The sequence below is a fragment of the Sander lucioperca genome, chromosome 6 (assembly GCF_008315115.2).
Source record: "Sander lucioperca isolate FBNREF2018 chromosome 6, SLUC_FBN_1.2, whole genome shotgun sequence".
NCBI lineage: Eukaryota > Metazoa > Chordata > Actinopteri > Perciformes > Percidae > Sander > Sander lucioperca.
Genome location: NC_050178.1, coordinates 6,634,120 through 6,653,135, shown reverse-complemented (window position 1 = coordinate 6,653,135; position 19,016 = coordinate 6,634,120). Strand labels below are relative to the sequence as shown.

The 19,016-nt window shown below is 40.4% G+C and overlaps 1 protein-coding gene across 3 annotated transcripts in view; it reads left to right on the top strand.

Moving 5' to 3' along the window:
* megf6b (multiple EGF-like-domains 6b) overlaps positions 1-19,016 on the top strand; it is a 66,749-nt gene that overhangs the window by 21,235 nt on the left and 26,498 nt on the right. For all 3 annotated transcript variants that reach the window (XM_036002456.1, XM_036002455.1, XM_031301631.2), the window contains exon 5: positions 15,296-15,418. In XM_036002456.1, coding sequence (XP_035858349.1) covers positions 15,296-15,418 — 123 coding nt within the window. The remainder of the gene's footprint in view (positions 1-15,295; positions 15,419-19,016) is intronic.

Genomic DNA, 19,016 nt, shown 5'->3' with positions numbered 1-19,016 from the left:
GCGCTCAGCTGCAAAAGAGGGTGAATCACCAATATGTTAATGTTTATTTGTACATTTTAAAAGAGAGGTCAACCAGAGGAAAATAAACAGTAACAAAATACATGTGCAGGTGGAAAGAAGTAAAGCATTAGTATTTACCTATAGCCTCGGGCAGCTCCAGTGACCTGGTCAGCCTTCCTTTTCTGTTGACAGTAGTTCTGAATTCCAAAATGTATAAAGTAAAACTGACGTTGAATGAGTATTCATTTAACATTAAAAAATTAAATGTTTTAATATATTTCAACATGACAGGAGACATCCTTGGGTCCCCAGCAATAAACCCAACAAGTGTTAAGTAGATCACATCAACGGTTCTCAAGATGTGCAAAGACACACAAACCTACAAACCGCTCTCCAATACTAGTAGTGGGATAACAATTTGAAAGTATGAGACCAAACTTAAATGTGGTCCTAAATTGTCTATGGTGTAGATGTTTTTTTCAGTATTGTGGTTATTCTGGGTCTACCTTGGAGCTGCATTGTGAAGGTGCAGGCTTGTTAGCGCGGTTGCAAGGTCAGGTCAGCAACCCTGGAGCTATTGTGGGAATTCATTGTCTTGTTAAAGGACACTTTTGAGTTGCACAGAACCTTTGAAGTACTCAGACTTGAACCAGGGTCGTCTGGTCAAGAACTTAGTAAAAGAGAGAAAGAAAAAATGAACTAGGTATTAATTAGGTAATCTGGTCATCACATCTGACTTCCCATCTTCTTTCTTGCTACTTCTGTCTGCCCCATACTGTCTTTTTTTTGTTGATTTGAACAGCTTTCCAGAAAGTTTTGTTTTGTCTGGAAAGTATGTGCTTCAGTTTTTCTTAAGATTGGGATGAGTTTGCGTGTATAGCTGCAGTCAGCGAGGGTTATCTTAGATGTTGCTCTTTGCAGTTCCTCCTCTAAAAGCTGTCCTACTCTGCAATTACATAAAGTTCAATAGTGGACGAACAGTCCACTGGCCTGTTGTAACCTGCCTTTTGTCACCCCTCCTCTCATTTAACACACACATAAAGACATGGTAAATGCCCTTAAAGTAGGCCATGGGGGTCCATGTTTATTGAATCTTGATAAATGTGCATATTTTCCCTGCTCAAAACATGTTTTTTTCTTTTTACATGTCTGTCATGCATGCAAGGTTTATTCATTCTTAGTCATGGTAACCACTAAAGCACATTAAGGCCAAATGTGACCAAATTTGTGGGTGGTTCATGCCTCCCAGATGCCAAATCCCAGTTAACACATTAGTGGCATGTTGGTCAGAAGTATTGCTGAATTTGCAATGATATAGTGTCCGCTCATCTTTTTCAGTCTTGCAAAGTGGAAGATCACCAGTGATAATAGTATTATTAGTTTAACTGTGTGCATAGTTAAACTGATTTACGTGACAGTGGTGACTTTTGCTGTCTCACCCTGCGCTGAAGATTGCAGGGGAGCAGAGAGGTCAAAGGTCAAGCCAGCATGTGGACCCAGTCTGTGCCACTTTAGAACGGCTTCAAACGCCTGTGGCTGCACTCACTCGTAATGAACAGCAGGAAGCCTATGCAAAATCTAACCCTATCTGAAAATGTGGGGTAACTGCTATCATCACTGCTGCTCGTCAAGCCATTTAGAGACTGACAGTGACAGGAGGGAGCAGCAGTGACACAGATGGTATCTGTCATGTTTAAAGGATGCAGTTCTGCATGGGGCCATGTTGTAAAAGAGAACATCCCTTTACCGTATGGTTAAACCATTTCACACATGCTGCCCACTCTAGCAAAGGTACAAGTTTGGCTGTCAGTTGATGAGCGAGGAAACACTCTTTGATTTTTCTTTGGCTAAATAGTATATAGTGTATCTGCTCCCTTCATGTTCGGGACGACTGAGGAATGTGATGGAGAGGTGCTTTCAGTATGTCGGCCTTGTGACATTCCCCATTGTAAAAATAAATCCCTGAGTCCCATTGAATGGTTTTTACTTGGGATCAAGAAAAACATTCGAGAAACCTCCAAGCTGATCCAGCTGAGCACTTTAGCGAGTAAGTGCCCCAAAATGAAAGACATGCAATTCCTGGTCCTTACGGCTGGAGACAGGACAGTTTCCCTGCTTCAGCATTGAATTAGTCCGCGACACCATTGTGATGATTAGCCACCAGTGTTGCTGATAATTGTATCAGGCCTTCCTAAAATATAAGTTTCTATAGTTGTTGGTGTTTTGGAAACCATTAAGTGGTCCACAAAGAAGGAGGTGGAAAATATCCAAACATGAATATGTTCATGTAATGTGAAACTTGGTGTTTAGCCCCTTTCCATTGCAGGAATCGAACAACCTATAATCTGAGGCTTCACTTAACGTAAACTTTTAGGTACCTTGTGAGGCTTGGGAACTAGCTTCTCCTTGCATTTCCACTGTAATTTACAAACTGACATTTTGGATATATGCCATTAAAAGGGTAAAAGCTGGACAGACTATTATTTTAATGTGCTGGTTTGTAGGTGAGTGAAGAAAGCGGTGGTTTGACTGACAACAACCTATCGTGTTTAATAATAAGCTGTATGCCTCACTGTGTGGAAGTGACAGGGATCATTCTTTTATATGTAAGGCAACACCAGGCTTGACTTAAACATTGCTTTCCTAAAACAAAATGTAACAAATAAACACATACTACTGGTTTATTTTTTGTTAAAATAATAAATAATAAAAATAAAGAATTTAATTGAATACATCGGCCACAACCCCATTGTCACAGGTACCCGATTCAGCCATTTGAGTCAGTATCGGATATCCGATATCAGTAGGCTATTGGTATCGATGCATTGCTAGTTGAAAGACACTCACCCATATTTCACATGATTATCTGTTATTGTGGTCAGCTACCAGAGCTGAATATGAGCATGGAAGACTGTGAAGCAATGAGATTGTAAAGCTGTGAGATGGCCAGTTACAGCCGTTTGTCACTCATGATGTGTCCATCATCCACTGAGAGGTCAAAAGGTGTTGGCCATCAGAACATTAGGTCATATAATTGTTGTATAACGATAAACACGTTTGTTTTATCTGCTCAAAATCTGGCTGTTACGCTTTTAGAGCATTTTTTAACTGAGAGAAAAAGTTGTAAAATTCAAATGGCTGATAATGGGATAGTAAATCTCTAGAAAGAGCACAAAGCAATCGAAATCATTCTCAGGGTTTCCCTCTTCCTCTCTGATGGGTTTAACAGGATACAGCTGAAATGGCTGAACAGGTTGAAGTCTGCTTTTTTACTTTACATGGAAAGAATTACGATGTCCAGGTTCTAACCTTAAAAACACAGAATGTGAAAAATGTTGTAATGAGAGCTGTTTTAGGAGCACTGAACAAGGTCGGGGGGACATAATTTTGCTTTTCATAACTAATAACTAATAATTAATTTTTTGTTACAACGCAATCTCTCCCATCAGCCATAAATTGGACTTTCAATGGATCATTCACAGAGTCACTGACATGTTTTCTTTTTTTTTTTTTTTGCCATTTGAAGGTTTAATCCTGTTCTTTGAGTATTGTTAGCAGTCAGCATAGCGTGACTTCCAGAGCAGCTGAAATGAAGGAGGCCATGGAGATGTAGGTACTGCTAGAAGAACCAGAAGCTCCCAGCAGCTGTTTTCTTACACATTCTCCACCTTTTTGTCCTGAACTTCTCAGATTCTTTTTCTGTTACCTCTAAAGTGAGAGAGAGTGAAGCAAGAAAAGGGAAGTGAGAGGGCGGCACAGAAATACAGTAGAGATATTATAAAAAATCATATCTAGGGCCACAACTAATGATTATTTTCAGTATTGATTAATTTGTCAATGATTTTATCGATAATGATAAAAAATACTTTGCTCTATAAAATGTATAATTTTTTTTCTGTCTTACCAACAGTCCCAAGTGCAAATAATTGTTTTGTTTTTTTACAATATCATAAAATAGAGAAAAGTTAATATATTTGCTTAAAAAAGGATTCCAGTAAAATATGATTAAGGTAACCTGTGTAGTTTTTGACCTCAAGTAGCGCTATGGAGCATTTCTTGTACGAATGGGTCTACGTTTTGTTTTGTTTGACATACTTGTGATACACAGTCCCATCCTCGGTTTCACACCATTCCACTGATTGACAGTTTGCAACGGTAACAGCTAAAGAAACTTAGTAATGCAGCAGCAAAGGCAGGGAAGAATACTCCAACATGGAAAACTTGATGTAGACCATACACCGTATGTTATATTATTCAAAAGATGGCTTTGCAAAACACATGAGGACAGAAATGCATTCAACAAGTTTGTCAGGCCTCATGGATACACACAATGCATTTTGGTCAGTAACACTGAACATAAACATAACTTTGTTTACACAAAAACCCCACTGCTAAATGCTCATCAAATACTACTGTCAGGAATTGATGCAATCTCCTGTAGACAAGCATGGGTCCTTATACTCAGTCAGTCTTTAATTTTCCCGATTCCTGAGAAGTTAGGAAAGGCACCTCCAATGAGAGGGAGTGCGTTGCAGTCCAAGGGTGGGGTACATCCTTGCCCACCTACCTGCCATTGCATCCTGCACCCTAATCACCCATAATTGTGCCGTGTCTGGGCTCCCACCCAGTCTCATTAGGCTCTTTATGGCATTCCTGATGAAAGGTCGCTCCTGGTCACGCCAGGGGCGAGGGCATCAAGTTTGTGTAAATTGGCAATGACAAGAGTTTGCAAAATACAATTAGAGGAATAATCAGCATGGACTGATCCCTGCATCTGCCAGTGGTGCCATGATTCTCCCTCATCTTCCTTACCTTTTTAATCCACTGGAACTTCCATATATTTTAGTAAATCTGCCTCTGCTGCCTTTGTTCCTCCTTATCAGCTCCTTGTGTATTCCACTGAGCTAAACACTTCACTTCTAATCTCTGTTTTCCCTCCACCTACAACATTATCTCTTCTGTTGTGTATTATCTCCATATGGAAGCCCTTAGCCCCAGGGAACTTTCACTCAAGAGTGCGCTCTCTTGCAATGCATGGCCAGCGTCCCACTGATGTTTCATGAGGTGTAAAAAGCAAATGATAATCTGAAAGAAATGTAATGAGACAGGGTCAGCCGCCTTTCACGTGTCAAGGCTGTTTAAAAAATAAAAATGTGTCTCGGTTTCATCCTACAGCATCTTATCTCAGTAGAGACTGTTTTACTGGCATTCTTGCTATAGTCAAATTACTTAAACTAACCCTTACCCTTAATAAGCACAAACTTAAACATCTTAGTTAAAACAGCAATTTCAATTATTTAGTTGAAGGTTGTGGTGGTGGAGAGAGCTGCTGCAGCAAACAGCATTGGCATGAGAGTAGCAGAAGAGTTAGTCTATATCCACAACATTCCACTTCTGGGAAATTCTGGAATTCTGCCGAATTTCACTCTTTTCGGCTGGATGTCCGTTACCTAATGCCAGGATCAGACTACACGATTTTTTGTCTTTCACAACAGTCACTTTGTCAGACTAGACAGACATATTTCCAAAAAATCTTGCTGTGTCTTGGACAGAAGAGTGGCAACACTACAAGTATGACACCGACCAGCCCCCAGATCGATTATCGCGTGCTGTCGTGGATATCACGCGCAAGTTCATAGGTCGACACTTTGGAGGAGCAGCAGCCTCTCAAAAACTCACGAAAATGAGGGATCGTAAAACGATTTCACTGCTTCATAAAATTGTTTTATTTTTTTTGTGGCATTTATCTTTTTCCTTTTTTTTTTTTCTTTTTTTTTTAAATTAAATACCAAACAGTTTTACCTTTTCAGGCCTTTTAACATATTCAAATTAAACTATCTGATAAAATATGTAACCTTTGACGACCTATTGTGAGTTGGCTTTGTACTGTTTTAAATGATCACGTCGAGAAACCACTGATCTTATTGCATCCTGTGTTTGTAGAGCGCTCTCTGGTCAAATCACTTAATTATCAACTGACCGACATTGCACTGAAAACAGACGTATTCTTTGGATATCTGGCTGTATTCTGTCTCATCTATGTGAGGTCCTCTTACTTTTGTGCAGCTGGGTATGAAAACACCAAAGACATGGACATACTTATTTTAAGGTCAGGAAAATACCACCACGTAATAGCGCTGCTTGAGCAGCTTTGTGCACTGCCATGAAAACAGAGCCCATCACCTCTGAATTAGATGTAGCCAGGGGGTAGTATGTTTGACTGCTGTTCCTTTCAACTTTGAACAACTGTGAAATCATATAGTGTCACACTTGAACATGTGAAGCAATGTTTAGGGCCTCAACGTTTATTCCCCTGTGAGCATGACAGTCTGTCATGTATCTGCCTCCCTTTCCCCCGCAGGTTAAAGGCTCCGAGCCACTTTCCATGCACTAAGGCCCTGCACATACCACAGAAGCATATCTAACACATGCGACAAGGAGGGAGACAGACTAGAAACCACAGGTCCTAACAGGTGGAGAACAGATAGAGCACACGCAAAGGGTCAGAGGGCAGTTCCCTGAGGTCCAGAGGTATTTGTTCCTCCTGTTCGTCTGTGTGCAGATCACAAAGGGTTATTCTGAATAAATGCATGGTTCATGTGGCTGGCCTACTTTTTTTCTGTGTTGCAGTCTGTAACTTTTACTGACAGTAAAAATGAGTCAAAAACCTTTGGCTATCCACAGGTGTTTGAGGGGACACATCTCTCCCAAGATATATTGCTCTGTCAGGCTCCTTCCATCAAATGATTACAGTCAAAACAGTCATGTGAGGCGCCTGGGTAGCTCATCTGGTAGAGCGGGCTCCCATATATAGAGGATTACTCCTCGACGCAGCGGCCGCTGGTTCGACTCCGACCTGCAGCCCTTTACTGCATGCCATTCCCCCTCTCTCTCCCCTTTCAAGTCTAAGCTGTCCTATCCAAATAAAGGCCCAAAATGCCCAAAAAATAATCTTTGAAAAATGAAACAGTCATGTGAAAGATCTTGTCTCTACCAGTATACAACAATCAGATTTCCAGTTTGAGCTCTATGACTGCTGGGGACACGCAGACTCTTACTGGGGTGATTTGAGCTGCCTGTGTCTGTGAATAAAGGAGCAGCTGTAGTCTCAGTCAGCTGAAGATAAGATGAGGGAAAAAAATGAAAGCTTACAGGAGTGAGAAGCAGCTGGCTCCAAAGGATGGGGTATCCCATAACACATAAACAAACCTATGCTCAAATATGTGCACATGATACACACACATGCACACTTGCACACTTACCTTGTGATGCAGTGAATTGGATCATCAAAACAGGGATTAGAGGCGTTTAGGACTCAGTGGAGCAGAATGTTCACTAAACAAATTCAAACACTGGATTTTAGTGTCTTTGATGTCACACACAAATCCCTTGTGGTCAAACATGCACAAATAATAAAAAATTAAGGCTCAGTGGGGTGGGTAATAAGCTGTACAGAGACTACAGAGTCACTTGATTGATACTTTTACTCAAGAGTCAGACAGCCTCTCAGTGCTTCTCTCAGCACAACTGTCTGCTGCTTGTCTGTGGTTTCTTGTCAACACATGCCTTGGGAAGAAGAAGTGTATAAAAACAAAATACAACTGTTTCAATAGACCGATAAGCAGAGAATTTAGATTCTGCTCATCTGCATTTTCACATGAGAACGATCAATTGAAGGAAAACAACCACCACGGCTGACTGGAATGGGCTGACACACCTGTTAACAAAGCAAAAACACCTCAAGACATATACCATATTATTTCTTTAATGTAGCAATGATTCAACGATTATTTTCATTATTGATTAATCAGCAAATTATTTTCAATTTCTCAATTAATTGATAAATCGGTTTATGAAACACCAGAAAACAGTGAAAATACCCATTGCAATATCGGAGAGCCCAATGTTGCATCATCAGATGTCTTGTTTCGTCCAACCAAAAGTCCATAATATTCAATTTACTGTAATGTAAGACCAAGAAAAGCAATTACTTCCCACATTTGAGAACCTGGAACCATCATTTTGTTTCTATTTTTGCTTGAAAAATGGTAATTAATTTTCTATTAAATGACTAATTGATTCATCAACTAATCATTGCAGCTCTACATAATACCTTAACGTTTTGTGATCACTTTTTAGTGCAAGAGAGAAGTTGGAGTGCTTTATGTTAACTTTAGTACAGTTTGAGTTTATTTAGAGTAATAAGTACAGCAGCTCAAACGCTTCACCACTGAGATGTGTGGTTTCCCTCTGGTTGCGAAGTCTTTATAAAAGTTTTCTTTTTTTTAAGGAAACCGAAGGCAATTCAATGCCTATACAGTAATGCCCTTTGCTCGATGGTAACACTTGAGACAGATTGTTAATGACTTAATGGAAACATTCGAGGTTTGTGAAAGGAGGTACAGGCATCTTAAACATCAGTGAATACACATCATAGAGGTCTGTGTGTGGTTAGTCCTTTGTCATTAAGGGGGGAATTTTCTAACTTAGTTTCAGGAAAGCCACACCACATCCGAATGATAGTGCCACAACTCAGCTGCCACACTGGCCACAATTACAGGGCTTTAGGAAGAAACTCGTACCCAAAACTGGCACTAAGAATGCATCAAATTGGACTAGGGGTGGAAATTATTGGATGCCTAATACAGCATACATAGTTTTCTGGTGTAAGTCAGTGCGGTGAACCAGAGTGAAAGACATTTTACCAGAGCAGGCGTTTTGACAAGTAAAGAATGGTCCTCTTTGTCTTTGAATTATTAAATTGTGGCAGCTGTGTTTTAGTTACATGATGAATGAGAGCAGAGCAGAATCACAAAGTGTCAACTTGATAAGCATCCAGATGCACATCTGGGTTATTATTGATGTAGCAGCAGATTAACAACAGGGGGCAATGTTGAACCTCAGCTGACGCCATGACGCCAACCAACGTTATCAGTTATCAACCCTCTAAAGCTTTGCCTCCTGAAATAGTGTGCACTGTTGCAAAAACATGCCATACGTTTCATGCTTTGATACCTTCTATATTTTATTGATTTACAAATTTGTTTAGATCTGAAGCGTAAGACTAGTCCTCAAAATGTCATTGTTTACCTCATCTGATTACACATGGCATGTCAAATGTGCAGGCTTCTTGATCTCTGCTCTTGTTTGCCAGCAGTCTACCTGTAAATGTTACATAGCACAGAGACAGTCGTCTGGCAGAAACACATTACAAGGAAACCTTAGAGCTAAAGTACTTACACAATTTAGACACAATGACCTGAACTACAGAGGTAATGGTTGGATAAAAACATTGTAAATGTATCTTTGGGATTCTCATGATATCTGACTCCAGGAAGAATAGATAGTGAAAACCATGAGGAGCTATGGGATCCATAAAACAACTTTTATAATAACGTTTGTGAGCATATTTCACCAGTTCATGTGTTTCATTTGAGCTTCTGCCAGGCAGCCTTGTGGAGCTGCCTGTCGGAAGAATAACGGAAACGTGTCCTCTACCAAAGGCAAGGCATGTTTATTTGTATAGCAACTTTCAACGAGGCAACTCATAATGCTGGTCATAGCACATAAAAGGCAGTAGGAGAAGATATTAAAGGGACACAAGGCAATATAAAAGAAGCACGTGAATATGATTTTAAAATAGAACGTAAAAATAAGCTAAAAAAATAAGGAATAAGATTTCACAGTAGAATACGATGTATAGTGTAGCTCCATTGCAGTGCAAAACCTGAATAAATGGTCCCAAGTTTAATAAAAGGCAGTGGCAAATATAAAGTCTTATAAATGACAATTATAACTGATCATTGGAAAACCTCTTAAAAACATGTTAAGCGTCGGTTATATTGGAGGTCAAAGGTGAGGATGAGCTTCCCGTGAAAGAGTGTGAAGTAAATTGTCAGTTCCAGTTCATAGACGGTTGGTTTGTTAGTCAGACAAGATGTTGTCATGAACCATCCTGCGCTCACATGTGCAGGTCAGTCTCAAAAACTCCTCGTCCGAATGAAACCTTGAGCCATACCCCATCTTCATAGCACCTGGTAAATGGAAGCAGCTGTGAGGACAGCAGGGAATGCAACCAGGAATGAATACTAGCAAAGCACATACACCAGCAAGCTTTTAGATCAGGGCCCCAAAAGGAAACAAGTTAGACTATCCTCGGCGTGGCCCCCGTCGTACTGGGATCAGTGGCTGTCTTCCTTATCACAGGAAGTCACACAATACAGCAGAGGAATGTAAAACCCAGAGCTTTGCTGCAGCTGAACTTGCAGAAACCCAGTCAAGAGTTATAGTTTTTAAATGTTTTGGAACAGAGTGTCCACTGCAGGGAAATACACATTATACACATTTCTTTTATATTTCACTTGCAAGAAGACATAACAGCACTGAGCAATTTGGCGCAAGATTTGTTTTCCTATTAGAACAATGCACAAGAACTCCACCCTTATACATAGACAAGGGTGATAGAATATTAGAAACACTTCGAGGGTTTCCATCATTGAATTGTTTATATGGGGTGGTAAGCCACTCATACTGACTTTTTGTGAGACTGTCCTCTCCAGAAAAAAACGCCTTCATAAGTTGTTTGTTCAAGCATATATTACAACTCATATTTACCTTTATAGTACTGCCACTCTCTGGTGGCCATGGTAATTGTGACAGGAGCACAGCAGAAAGTACGGGGACAAAGTTAAAGTGCCCCAAATTCCACACAAGGTGGCAGGTTGGGGTGTTGGATGGGTTAAACAAACACAGGACTTTCATTCAGGAGACTGGAGTTTGTGTCCTGTTTGAAAAGAAAAGTAAATGGCGAGTTGCATGTATAACCGAAAGTAGAGGAACAGATGTACTGATTTTAACCCAAACTACGATCTTTTTTTAAAACTTAACGAAGTAGTTTTGGTGCCTAAACACCAAAAAAAGCAAAACTGTGACCGTTTCACGTTAAAGGGGTGATAGAATGCAAAACCGATTTTACCTCATCATAGTTGAATAACGACAGTTTGGTGGGTAAATAGGACATACATAGAACCTCAAAATCCCATTGACACCTCTTTCCTCTGCAAATCTCACAATTTGAAACTGCCTCTGAAAACGGGCAAATCTCAACGAAGCTCATAATTGACGTCAACTATGTGGCTGTACCTTATTTGGCTCTGGTCTCTATCTTTGTCACGCCCCAACATTTACATAGGCTACACCACTGATCTGAGATCAGGTAGTCTTCTGAATAGGTCACGCAGATCTCAGAAATTGTATACATTGTTCGTCTGCTATTTCATCACTAAATTCACTTCTGAGACTTTTTTATGTGAGAAATCATCTATGTAGAAGTCAAATATGGGCCATTTAACAAAAATTGATGGCTAATTGCAAATTTTGTCCAACTGTGTGTCAGAGTTCAGCAGCCGGTGCTGCCTGGGTTGCTGCCTCGCCGCCCGGCCTGTCCTCCTTCACAGACCCGGCCGGCTGTGAGCTAGATGGAGCTCTGTCACGGCCGGCAGCCCGCGGCGCTCCATACCTGCGCAAAGTCACCATTTCTGGGTTACTGGACTACCAAACGCCGCTGCCCTGACAGAGCTTCAGGGCCTCTCCCTCCCCTCTTCCTGCTAAATGGCCGGTGTGTGTGAAATCGGAAAAAGTGTTAGCTAAGCTTTGTAAGACCTTAGGGTAGCTGTGATATACATGCCGCAACGAAATTCAAAGTGTAAATATACTATAGTTATGCCGAAAGTGTAGCGGTGATCTCATCCCATAGGATTGAATGGGACACATAGCCTAGCTAGCAGCTCCTCCTAACGAGACTCGTCAAATTCACAAAAGTGCCTTAAATTGAAATTGGACAAAAGTGTTAACTTTGTAAGACCTTAGAGTAGCTGTGATATACATGCTGTGACGAAATTCAAACTGTAAATATACTATAGTTATGCCGCGGGCCCTGAGCCCCGGTAGTCCAGTAACCCAGAAACAGTGACTTTGCCCTGGGTATGGAGCGCAGCAGGCTGCCGATTTCTCGCCAGACTGTGTGGAGCTCCTGAAGTCTGACACGTCTTACCAAATTTGCAATTAGGCATCAATTTTCGTAAAATGGCTTTACGAAAACGGTTTAGATATGAGGACGGAAAACGCTCATGTGAGTCGTATAAAGTCGGAATAAACAATCTGTCGTCGAATGGTTTGGGGGACTTGTTGCTTTTTGTGATTAATTTAGTCAGTAGATGCCTAGTCTCACATTGCCAGACCTTCCTCCCATCACCTGCCGGGATGGGAGAAAAACGTGCTCTGGTTTATTGGCATGTCTTTAAACCAATCACAATTGTCTTGTGCCTCGCTAAGCGCCGGACGAAGCCCTGGTGCCTCTGCAAAATAGCCTCGGGGTGGAACTTGTTTTGGTGGAACATGTATACGTTCAAAAGTTGTTTTAGTCGTGCAACAGAAAACTCAGATTGGACAGATAGTCTAGCTAGATGTCTGGATTTACCCTGCAGAGATCTGAGGAGCAGTTAATCATAGTCCTCATAAATCGACCTGAGTTTAAAATTCCAACACAAAGAAAGCGGAAGGTACCGGACATCCGGCCATAAAGAGTGACATCCGGCGGAATTTCCGGCGGTAACGGAACAATCCCGGAAGTTGAACGTTGTGGATATAGGCTAGTACGTTTGTAGATGCCTAAACAATTGTCACACCCAGAAAATGTATGGCATTTGCTGGGTGAAACCTGGGACATAAATTGGGCTGCAGACACACTACTGTGGTTCAGGCATCTGATCTCTTTTTGGAAAATGTGCACACCAACCCCCAAGAGCGAAAAGTGAGAAGGGAGAAGTGATCTGATGTTCAGGGGAAGGGGCTTGTTCTTAAAACATCCTTATTTTGAAGAAGGCTACAGCTCTATTTTCGCTTCTTTAGCTGTTTCTGATCACCCTGCTGGAGGTTCAGCTTGGTGATGGATTGATGGATGAGTGAGGGTGACACAAAATTAAATTCCCCCTGGAGTCAGGTGAAGGTGGAGCCTCTGCTCCAACCCCCAGACTCACTCATGTCTTCAGAGGTCATTGAGTTTAACACAAATACTTTTTATGGCTGGGAATGTTTCAGATTTGAAAAAAAAGTTATATTAACATTTGTGCAGCAAAGAGATATAGTTCATCTTTCCATGTGGCAACCACATATTAACAATAATCTGGTTCATCTCTATTTTTTGTTTTTTTGGCACAGTTATGGAACTATTTGTTGATTTCCAATGTGGTCCTCATTGTACAACAACAACAATGTAATTGAAGACAATATAATATAAGATAGTAATACGATAAAACATCCTAATAGCAGGTTCACATCCATACTAAAACATGAAACATGTTCAAGGTTTTTCTCTAAGGAGTTTCTTCTGCCCTCTAAAAAACGACTTTGGCTGAACTTTATTCCGTACCTGTTTGGAGAAAAAGACAAATATTCTGCCTTTAGTAAAAGCATGCTTCTTTATCGAGCTGCTGTAGATAGTCAGTTTCCAGTGTTGCATTTTGTATGCTGACCTGTAGCAGTTCAACATTCCTGCCGGCTTATTGGGCAGAATGATGAGCATGACACTGTCTCCTGGCAGACCCCTGCTCAAGCTGCCACAGAGGTGTGTGGCCTCAGGGGGAAAGAGGGGGGAGATGGACGTCTTCACACACACTCAAAACAACACACTAGTGGCGCAGCTCTCACCACAGGATTCCTCAGGGTCTTCAATCCTGCTCTTGACTTTAGGTCATCATCAATTGTCTGCTTTAGTCCAGTTGTTTATGGATAATTTTCTTCAAACCTGCTGTTATTACGGTACTTGTTTAGAAAGTTAAATGAATTGTGCTAAAAGGCAGACACTCCCTTTCACCCCACGGCCCAGACTCATTAAATCAAGATCTTGTGATAAAGTACCCAAATAAAAATCAGTGAGCATCCTTGAATGGATCTGTAGCTGCAACTTATCCAGCCTTGCTAAAAAGGATTGGAGTAATAAATGATGAACAGGAATTTTATTTCATAGTGTAATAAAATGTATTCTTGATGTTAAAGGTTTTTTTCATTACGTGTTGTATGCCGTTTAGGTTTTATGACAGTTTTAAACAATTGGCAATAGAAAGAGTGCAGTGTTTTGGTGTGAACATTTCCAGATGCTGTAAACTGAGAGGGAAATCGTTTAATTGGCTGGTTAAACGCTGGCATCACAATGCACCGGAGTCTGCTTGAGGGGGGAAAATGTTCTATAAAGCAATTTTCTTTGCATTCATACTCTTCCTCTGTACAGTAACTCTCCGCTTTTATGGACATGGAGAAAGTTTACAAACTGGTTAGTGCCAAGTAAATGCTCCCTCCTAATTTTCTCCATGGCTTTCAGTTTTCAGTCCAAGATTCCTTCTGCTGGCATGGCAAATGAAACAGCCCAATGTCATCAAGTTTAAAACTACACTGTGAGGATAATCTCTCCTGACAAACCCCCATATGAATACAATTTAACATTAATGTAGTCAGTCTGGCTGGGTCCCGAAACTGCAGTGTAAAAGTGAACAACCCGTAACACATGACCCCTTTTCAATTTCAATATCAATAGCTCGTCATTACGCAGACGATATGCAGCTCAAATGATGGTATTTGGTGAACTGTCATCACCTGTATCTGACCCGAGTCATTATGTCTAGTTTGGGAACTGGAGGGAAAGATTTGATCTGGTTTAGTTGATGACAGTTTTGGCAGGAAATTTAGCTGTGGAAATGAGATGGAAAAACTGTTACTTCTTATGGAAGTATTTTGGAGGTTCTGCATGATTGATAAATGCCAGTCCTGGTTTATGTTGGAGGAAGTTAGAGGAGATGAGGACAACATGTGAATGCTGCATATTTCTTTTCGTCCCACTTAATTTATGACTTGCTATATTTTGATTCTGTTTTGGATATATTATGTATTTTTCCTTGTCCTTGAAGTTGGTACTGAGGAGATGTTTAAGAATGGAAACGGCAAACACAGTATCCTGCAGTCATTCTCATGAATTTCCAGGCACTTGAGCACGTTCCACTTTCCAAGCTAGATCTAAATTTATTCATGGAAACTATTTGAAACTTAATCAGACTGACATTAAAAGGAAGGCGCATTTTTTCTTAATCTTTGCTGCTCAAAGAAAAAAAAGGTCAGTGCTGTTTTCACCAAAACACTGAGCTTGTTAAACATATTTGACTGTTCACTGTTCTTTCTAATTTCTGTTTTTGGTTGTGGTTTTAATAACTACAGGATTAACTTTGTCCTTGTTTCTCCCCGTCAGATCTTAATGAATGTGAGGAGACCAATGGAGGCTGTGAGGCTCTCTGCTGTAACACCATTGGAAGTTTCTATTGCAGGTGTCCTGCTGGACAGAAACTGAATGAAGATGGCAAAACCTGTCAAGGTGAGTCCTCTACTATATTTGTTGTGTAGCTGGGTTGTATCAGTTTATATCAGTAACGTGATACCATACAGAATATTGGGGTTGTGGTTATCATACTGTACAGCTATAATGTTCATGCTCAAAGTACACTTCCTTTTTTATAATTCCTTTTTTGTTATCTTTTGTAAGCACAAATGGTTGTTTTGTTTTAGTATTAAAATATTACTTAACTAACAAACATATTTGACTTAGTCAGTTTTGCTCAGACTGAAGTGACACCAAGTAATTTTACACCTAACCCTGAATTTACCATCATTTGCCTTTTGTGTCCTTACTCCACTCAACTAATTAAATGTTTTTAGCCATGTTAGCTGCGTGGCTCTAGGTATGGCAATGTCAGTCCGACATATCTTAACAGTTAGCGGTTGAAACTTGGTCCCGGCATTCATACTTCACGGTGGATGAATCCTAACGACTTGGTGATCCCCTGACGCCACCATTAAGTGGACATTTGTGGTTTTGAGTGAAATTTTGCAACAACAATGATAGAACTTGGATAGGTTGCAATGGAAAAGTATTTAGACATTCATTTTCCCCTTAGGATGAATTGCAACAACTGTGGTGATCCTTCAACTTTACATCTAGCGCCATACAAATTTGAATTTGTCCAATACTTTGGTTTTATGACCAAATACCTACAAAACTAATGTTATTCCCTTCCGCCTCAGCTGTACTGTATAGTGTTTATTAGCAGCCCATAATGTTACCCTAATGGTTCACTTGGCATAGCCAAACTAATTCGCCAATGCGTATGAATCTGGAACCTCTCAGTTAATTTTCAATTTCCAAGGAACATTATAAATGGTGCAGACCAAAATGCCTCTGTACACAATTGAATAGACCTACAACCAATAAGAGTTGAGCCATCAGCGAGAACACTGCTTGAGTCGTTTTGAAGCAGAAAAAAAAATGCCACCAGGGTCAGAAACTTTCTGAAATTACAGCTAAACAGTACACAATGTGTTTCTAAAACCATTTTAGGCAAGAAATATGTAACACAGTAACAGAATCTTGATTCATATTTGATCAACACCACCTAGTTTGACAGTTTGATCTGAATTTTGTGAGCGTGTTGCGTTGCGCCGGTCGCAGTATTCCAGTTATGTCCAGTAACTACGTTCAAACATGACGCTTCAGTCCAGGTTCTGGCCGGCTGGAAATGTGTGTGTGTGGGAGGGGGGCCAAATGTATCTGCCAGAGCAAATGAAACATGAGCTGGCAGATTTGTCTGGTTTACAGGCTATTACCTTACAATAATTTGGATTTATATAGTTTGTTGTGTCTTTACTCAGCATCCATTTGTTTTTGGTCCTTTATTCCGTGTTCTTTTTGCACGTTGATGTTCACATTCATGGAGTTTTGTTTTAATTTTTATTTGTGTGAATGTAGATTCTGCAACCAGTAAACATCATAACCAGATCACTTTAACTCAAGGGAACAACAGAAACAGATATTTTAACTAAAAAAGGATGTTTAATGATTCAAAATTTCTGTGGACGAAAGCGCAGCTACCAGTCTATCAAGAGGCCCAGAATCTCTGAACCACAGCTTACCAAAACTGAACTTTTTCCCAAACATTTCCCCATGAAATTCACATTTTGCTCCATCATAGTTTGATGTTTCTGATTAGGAAATATCTGTGAGTAGTTGGTTTAATCAGAATAATGATTCCTCTGTGCAGCAGCCAAGCCTAGAGGAGAGACGCTGGAATGCTCTGCAGTATGGCTGTCGGCTGGAGGAACCAGTGAGAGATCTGATCCAGGTCACGGTTATTAAGAGAGTTGATGGGAACGTTGTCACAGCTGGCTTTCATAGCTCTCTGCCCTCTGCCACTGGTGTATATTGGAGGAAAACAGCTACCCGCAGCATTAATGTCCTAATTGTCTGTAATTGGCAGTGTTATTAACAGAGGTAAAAGAAGCTGGAAGAATGTTGTGGATGTTTAAGTTAGTGCTGCATGTGTGATGCTGCGTCTGCAGAAAGTGATCAGCTTCCCTCTGCATGATGGACTAAAGCTGGAAGAGCTGCAGAGTCAAAGCCTGCATGAGTCCGGATGAGAGACAAGATCCATTCATTTAGCTGTTAAGAACAAATGGTTCTGGGGAGTTGGATCGTATACAACCACTTTACTACTTTGGGGGAATCCTGTCCTTGGCAAACTGCAATCATTTTTTGGATGAAAGACATCTGCTGCGGGATGTGCATATGCGAATACTGCTTGCATGGACAAGAAACAAACAAATGCATCTTTTGTTTAGTGCAAAAAAAGAAAAGAAAAAAACTAAACACTGAATTTACAATTTAATTCATTTGTAGAGAGTTCCCTAGATGTATGCTCCTGGTCAAATTCCATTGTATTTGTGCATTTATGTATTATTTATGTTATGTATTTTAGATTTTGAATAAGCAGCACTGATACAGATGGCACTGATCAAAGTGGAAGAGGTCAACAGTAACTGCTGTCGTGCTCAGTGCAGCGCAGCAGCATCAACATTTTAGCCGTCATGCCCAATGAACTTGACTGCTCAGACCAAAACGAGCGTGAAGGTGGGAGTAATAGTCTGCCAATGTTTGCCACCTGTCTTAATAGTGAGCTCTAGGAGTGTGTGAGTAACGTCTTCCAAAATCAGCAGGTATAAGATGCTCTTGTTAGCCCACAGAGAAAGACAGTTCCCGTAAAGTTTTTTTAAGAAAAACATCTCAATGTTGCTAGGTTCTCTTCTGGCTTTTTCTAGTATTTTATTCAAAGTGTTTCACTCTGGCAAGATATCTTACAGTTATGGCTCTGAGCCTATCATATGTCTTCCATGCTTGAACAAGCTGCTTTTGTTCTCAACTGGCTTGCATCATTGTCCACATGATCCTGAAGTCTGCACAAATATGCATTTTACATGCAATTTGTGCAGAGTTGTGAATATGTTGGCGTGTAGTGTGGTGTGACAAAAACCCCTGATCTGTATCAGTTTCTGCTGGTCTGTTTGAGCTTGAGTACTTCTCAGATGCTTGTGGCCTGATGTAATGAATGTACAGGTGTATGTTACAGAAACTTTAAGTTTGCATTATTAAGAAGAAAGATCATAAGAAGTTAGTCATTGTTTCCCGCAGAGGTCTCTTAAGGGCCATTTGCGTTCAGAGAAGAGAAGTGATGCTGACCATGAATATGCTTTGCTCTTTATAAGCTCTATAAAGTGCTGTCATGGTCCTGCTGCTATGTTTGTGTGTATGTTTTGGCAACAGATGAGAGCACAGTGCTTAGCTCCTTAATAGACAATTTCAGTGCAAGGCTAATCCATGTTTGGATTATAAATACTGAATTTGATGTCTGGCTTTTAGCACATTTTGCTTTCCCTTAGAGGCATTTTTTTTTAAACATGTCAATATCAAAATAAATTTATAGACAGCATATTCTTTTAGTCTGTTCACATTCTTTATTCTCCAAAACTGTGGAGTGATGTGCACTCATAAATATTGCTTTTTATCACATAATATTCTTTGAAAAATACAGTGGCCCTGTAGTAACATGTTGTAAATCATTGAGGGAAAGACATCAATTACTGTT